At 36.8% G+C, this 6,040-nt stretch overlaps 1 protein-coding gene across 1 annotated transcript; it reads left to right on the forward strand.

Annotated features, from left to right (window-relative positions):
• Nucleotides 1-352: 352 nt before the first annotated feature.
• Nucleotides 353-5,793, forward strand: LOC106937065 (uncharacterized). Its single transcript, XM_015018385.1, has 11 exons — nt 353-511; nt 597-630; nt 729-755; nt 1,450-1,473; nt 1,683-1,691; nt 1,831-1,851; nt 1,948-1,977; nt 2,118-2,289; nt 4,408-4,511; nt 4,625-4,799; nt 5,533-5,793. Exons 1-11 carry the CDS (start codon nt 446-448, stop codon nt 5,627-5,629), a joined length of 759 nt encoding a protein of 252 aa, XP_014873871.1. The 5' UTR covers nt 353-445; the 3' UTR covers nt 5,630-5,793.
• Nucleotides 5,794-6,040: the final 247 nt, after the last annotated feature.

A 6,040-nucleotide genomic window follows, 5' to 3' on the forward strand; every position in this document is an offset into this window, starting at 1 on the left:
GGCCCTTCAGCTCTGAAGTTTGACTTTTGGTAACTGCTGCTTTACCGACACTTGACCTTTCTGGTAAATTGAGCCTCTATAACCTGTTTGTATGTCCTGTGGGATAAAAGATGCATGCTTTCTTCAGGCGCAGCCATTCATCCTTTTTGAAACATCCCACAAACAAAATGGAAGCAACCAATAAAACGTGTTAGACCTGCAAATCCATTTTCCAGGCTTTGTGCTGTTTTTGTTTACTGGGATGCAAAAATTTGGCTAAGTGATCCAGTTGCATATTTTCAGTCGTTAGATGGAGGCATGGGCGGAGTGCGGATGATACAAAAAATGTGGAGAGCACAACAACTGCATCCTTCTGCTTGAAAGTCCTGAGGTGAGGCTCATGCTTGTTGAGTAAAATGTCTGTCTTTGAGACATTGCTTTGTAATTATTATTATTTTTAATTTTTATGAAAGCCTTTTTATGTTTCTTTAACAGAAGAGGAGAAACTTCATCTGCTGCCATGATAAAAGTGGTAATTTGTAACTTCTTAGGCAGCAATTTTAAATATTTAATGCAAAAATATGCACATTCAAATTTGATGCTTTATTTTCTTCTAGATTAGTCTTGCAGCTCTGGCTGGAGTGATCTGTGGTAAGTTCATCCTGCTAATGAACATTCTGTTTTGTCAGGTTGACTAATGGCAGACCGTGGCATAATTTTGATTCTTCTTTTTTTTTTTTTTTTCATAGGATCATGGGCTCAGGAAGAAGTATTCAGTAAGACTCTTCCACTTAAGTTGAATTTAGTCGACGTGAATGACCTTGCATTATATACTATAATGTACAGTTAATCCCAAAGGTACTCATATCTGTCGCAGATTAAGGCTTAAAAAACATTCACATGAAAAATCTTTACTTCGCATCAAAGAAGTCAAAGCCCTTTTTTAATTGCCGAAAAGCTTTTTTTTTTTTCTTTTTTTTTTGCATGCTTCCACTGGTATCTTTAGACATTCACCTATTAAGATGTGCTCCATGTCTTTGAAGTTGGAGGGCTCCCCCTTGCCCATCCTCCTAATCTTTAGCTCCCTGCACAAATTCTTTATCATATTCAAGTCTGACAGGAGCACGCTGCAATTATTTCTTAAAGTCAGAAGAAACATGTGGATAAAATTAAAAGATATCTAGAAACCCAAACCTGCCAGGAATAGTAATAATTGTGAGCTGCACTGTCGTTTTGCACAGTAAACTAATGGTAAAATGATAGCTTGTGAATTTCTGTCACATATGAAATGTCTTTTCACTTTGAATTGTAAGTTCGTACGTTTTCAGCTTGTGGTTGTTTCTTGAAGATAAATTTTTCTGTAGCATTTTTTTTTTCTTAAATATACTCTCTTTCAAGAGAAGAACATATAATAGTAGGAGGAGGTTTTGTGTGAAATAACAGTTTTGTGCCTTTTGTTTTGTCCCTTAGACTTCACGTCTCCAATTATCCCAAGTGAGTTCCTAATTTCTAATCATTTTGAAATCTAAAACACACATTTGTGATATTTATAATACAGCAATTCAATTTAACTCATACATAGACAACACCTCTATATATTTAGATTACTTTTTTTTCTTCTTTAAACCACAAATATGTTTGTATTATGCTAATTAAAATTATGTTTTTCTCTTTTTTCTTTTGCTTAATGAAAATCCCGTCAGATCCACAAGGTTAGACTTTATTTGAACATTTTAAAAACAAGATAAATATGTTGTTATTTTTGTCCTTCAGACTGACCACTACATTTATTTTGAAATAATATTTTCTTTTGCTAAAATACATACTTTTCTCCTGTTTCTTGTCTCATAGCCCTAAATCCACTTATATCAGGTCAGATTTTAATTTGAGATTACCTTGACATTTAAACATAATTTATTTAAGAGATAGAGACTGACACTCTCTGCTTTCTTTTTAAAATCTGTTTAGGAGTCCAGTGCCATCAACCCACCGACCTTCGTAAGAAGAGTCCACTTTTTGTTTTCTTAGAACTATCAGTTTCACCTGGACTTATATTTTAGTGATCTTGACACCTTTATAAGCTGCAAATCCATCTGCAAAGTTAATTTGACATTTTTTATTTGTTTATTTGTTTTCAGAGTGCTGGACCCAGTGGTTTGAGACTGATAATCCCTCAAGATATGAAGACATGGAAAATCTTGCCAAAATTGTCCGAAGGCATCCTGGACAGATCTGCCCGGACCCAATAGATATTGAAGCTAGGACACTGTCTGGCCTAACTCCAGAAGAAGCAGGAGACATAATTAAAATGTAAGTTTCACAAACGTGGACGTTTCATGGAAGTGAAATGAATGAAGTAGCCCTTAATAGTTAACCCTTGCTTAAATGATGAGCTTTGTCACTTATTTATTTTTCTATCTTTGTGACACACGTCCTGTACAAACAAACTGAAAAACAAACAATTCTGTTAGAGAAAGCGTCCCATCAAATAAAAGCAGTGTATCACATTTAAATTAGAATTTGTTAAACCACCTTTTGATTCCGTATCATTAATCTAATATAATTACAGAAACTTATTGTTACGGCTTCAAAACATTTCCCGTGTGTAGAAGCTAGTCACATGTTTTGCTCAAAATTGACTTTGGCCCGTTATTCCACACAAACCCTGAGGGGAATGGTGAGCTTTTCTTTAAACTCTGAACTTTGGCTCTTTCCGTAAATTTGTATTGGATTCAGTTCTCTGCCTCTGAAATCCATTTGGTTTCCTTGTGCTTAGATTGACTGTCTTGGTTTAAAAACAAAAGAGAGACCTTTACTTTCATGTTCTCCTCTGGAATGTCCTGGCTAAATTTCTCCATTAATTCCCATGTCATATGAACTTACTAATTCCAAGTCAATTTGGAGACATGAGTTGTATCTGAATCTTTGGACAACTCTTTCAATTAAATCTGTAAAGCTAATGGAGGATTTAATGCTGTCCTTCTGTGTTACGGCCTGAACTGAAACATTCAAAAATGTAGAAGTATGTCTGCAATCCTTCCCATCAGGGTTTTCAACAATAAGGTTGCAGAGCTCTTGAGAGAGCAGTTTTCTTCTATCTATTCTTGAGTGAAACTTTATGGTAATTAGGGATCTTCTCAGGCCACCAGCAGATACTCAGAAAGCAGCAGACATTAACTTGCACCGATTAGGCGGTTGCTTCCTAAATGCTAAACTTTTTGTGATTTTTTTTTTTGGCTTTATATAGTTTTTTTGCTCCTCTTTGTATTCATGTCTCAAATACTTATTTCTTGTGTCATTCCACTTTATTACAAATAATCCATGAGCTAATTTGTGTTGGGTTTTCTTTGTCTGAATTATTTGTGAGTTTTCAATCAATATGCTAATTAGAAATATATTCACAAAGAGAGTTTTCTATGTGTAGTGTCTAATGGCACTACATATGTAAGAAAATATATATTAATAGAGGCTTTTAGGGAGAACATTTGTGAGCCAGTCTTTCGATGAGAGTGAGCGAAAAAGGTAAAGAGTGTCTGAATGTGCTTAAAGGCAGTTGAAGGTATAGATCGCTGCAGTTGAAGGCTGTGCTAAATGTAGCTGGAGCTTTATGTTTAGAGGTAACAAAGCCAAATATGTGAAGCTGCGTGAGCTGTTTATACTTCTGAGTCCTTTTACAATTCAACTTTCAGATTCTCCCCAGGTAATGTGCACCGATCTGCAACATGAGCTTGTTTGAAATAGAATCATTCTTTACTCACAAAAGTGTGTGTGTGTCTGAGAGTTTTTGCACAGAGGCGTTTGTAAAGGCGACAAATCCCTGTAAATACACTCTTTGCATTCTCCATGCTTATTGTTCCTGCTGCACATTGCAACATTTTTATGTGTCTTTTGTACGCTTTCCCCCCACCCCCCCCCACACACACACCCCCTTTGCATCACTAACGTAATTTATTTTTCTTTTCTTTCAACTTTTCCTTCCACCAGTTGCCTCGTAGGTGAATCATGGGTCTCCATTTGGTCCCGTCCTCTGTCGCCACTAAACTTACTCCAACTAACTTCATGTAATCTTTCACCAAATCCACAAATCTCCCTGTTCAGTCTTCCTCTCAGCTTCCTGACCTGTGGCTCCAACCTCGGGATCCTTCTACAGATCTAATCATTGTCTCTCCTCTGAACATGTTCAAACCATTTCAGCCTGGCTTCTGTAGCTTTATCCCCAAAACATCTAACATGAAACGTCTCTCTGATGTAATTATTCGCGGTCCTTCGTCACTCCCAAAGAGAATCGCAACAGGTTGAGCTCTGCAAGCCCTAGTTTTGTCTCTAAACCATAAAACGTTGCTGCTCTCACCACTTTTCATGTGCACTAATTAGTGATGTTTCTACACTAAGTGTTAAGTTTCTTTTATAAGTGTCTTTTTTTTACAGAACTGATAGGGGATTCATCTGCAGAAAGAGAGACCAACCTGACAGGCAGTGTGAGGATTATAAGGTTCGCTTCAGCTGCCCCCTTCCTTACTGTGGTGACATAGGTAACGAAAAGTAAATGTTATGCTGTTAATATACTTTTTTATTATTATTATTCTTTTACAAAAATTCCAATTAGAATAGAGCCTGCATTGTAAATTTATTTTGTCCGCTGCAGTGTGCTGGACCAACTGGTATGACAGAGATGACCCGTCTGTAACCAGTGACTGGGAGACTCTGGAGGATCTGCAAAGCGAAAACCCAGGAGAAATTTGCCAAGAGCCTGTGTACATCCAGACTGTTAGCACCCACACCTTGTCCCCGGCTACCTACACAAGGGAGAACTTCTTTGTGTAAGTTCCCTTTGAAAATAAGCATTCACACAGAACATCCTCCTTCCACCAACAACAACAGTAGACTTGTAGGGTATGCAGCCTTTTTTGTTTGCATTTTTTTTTTGCACGATCCAAAGAATAAACAGAACACGACCCGTTAAAGACAGTTGACATGTGAATAACTATGACTAGTAGGTTTTGACTGAATTCTCTGAAACATGAACAAATTTGCGTACGTCTAAAATGTCAACAGTACAAACGTTTGCAAAGCTGGAATCTAACACTCCTATACCTACTGAGTTTGTATCCTGTGCAGGTTTAAGAGACACTTTGGAACCAGTCTATGATGTCACTAGCTAAACCTTAAGTAGATCCCCTAGAGCAGCTAACACTGTAAATAGATCCCCAGTCCATCTCTGGCACATCAAGAGCACACAGGACACACGAGTTTTATTGATTTTTATTTTATTTTTTTACAGGGTGTTTAGTGAGCTCTCTTCAGGTTCTCCTGCTTCCATCCACAGTTAAAAAGTCTGACGGTTAATTAATCATGTCATGTCAAAATTGGTCTTTATATAGAAGCTTGCAATAACTACTTTTCAAAGGTGGACAAATGTCTTCAAGTACTGATCTAGGTTTTTCGGAACATCCCTATCTAGACATAAAGAATTGTTGACTCTATTTCTAAGCCATCTTGTGCCATCCTCACTTTCTCTGAACCGTTTTTTTTTTTTTTTTTTTTTTTCCCCAGCTGCAATGCAGCAGCAGGTTTGATTTGCCGTCAAAAGGACCAAATGCCTGGGACCTGCAGGGACCACAAGATTCGGTTTGGATGTCCTTGCAGATAATGAGCCACGACTCTACCAAAAACGAGAAAGTCAAGAGGAGGAAAACAGAAATTAAAAGAAAGAAAACATGTCTGTTTGTATCTAAGAAAAAGAACTGACTTTGTGTTGATGAGTAATTTTGAACTTGAGCAGAAGATCTTCCAGTTTTCTTTGACAAAAAATGTTTAAAAAAAGTAAAAAAAAAAAAAAAAAAAAAAAAAAAGCCCTTCTCTGCCATGTTGTTTTTTTTTTTTTCCCCAAGGTATTTGTGGTCTAATGGTGCGGGAATATTAGTCTAACTGCAAATAAAATGCATATTAAAAGCAAACCTCGGTTTGTGTGCAGGTTTCTATAGTTCACTTACAACAGGATTAAAGTAGAGATGCACTAAAAGATCAATAGGACAACTTAACAAAATTATCTTTAACCTTG

This window comes from Poecilia latipinna, unplaced genomic scaffold (genome assembly GCF_001443285.1).
Source record: "Poecilia latipinna isolate Pla-1442-1.1 unplaced genomic scaffold, P_latipinna-1.0 Scaffold2269, whole genome shotgun sequence".
Taxonomy (NCBI): domain Eukaryota; kingdom Metazoa; phylum Chordata; class Actinopteri; order Cyprinodontiformes; family Poeciliidae; genus Poecilia; species Poecilia latipinna.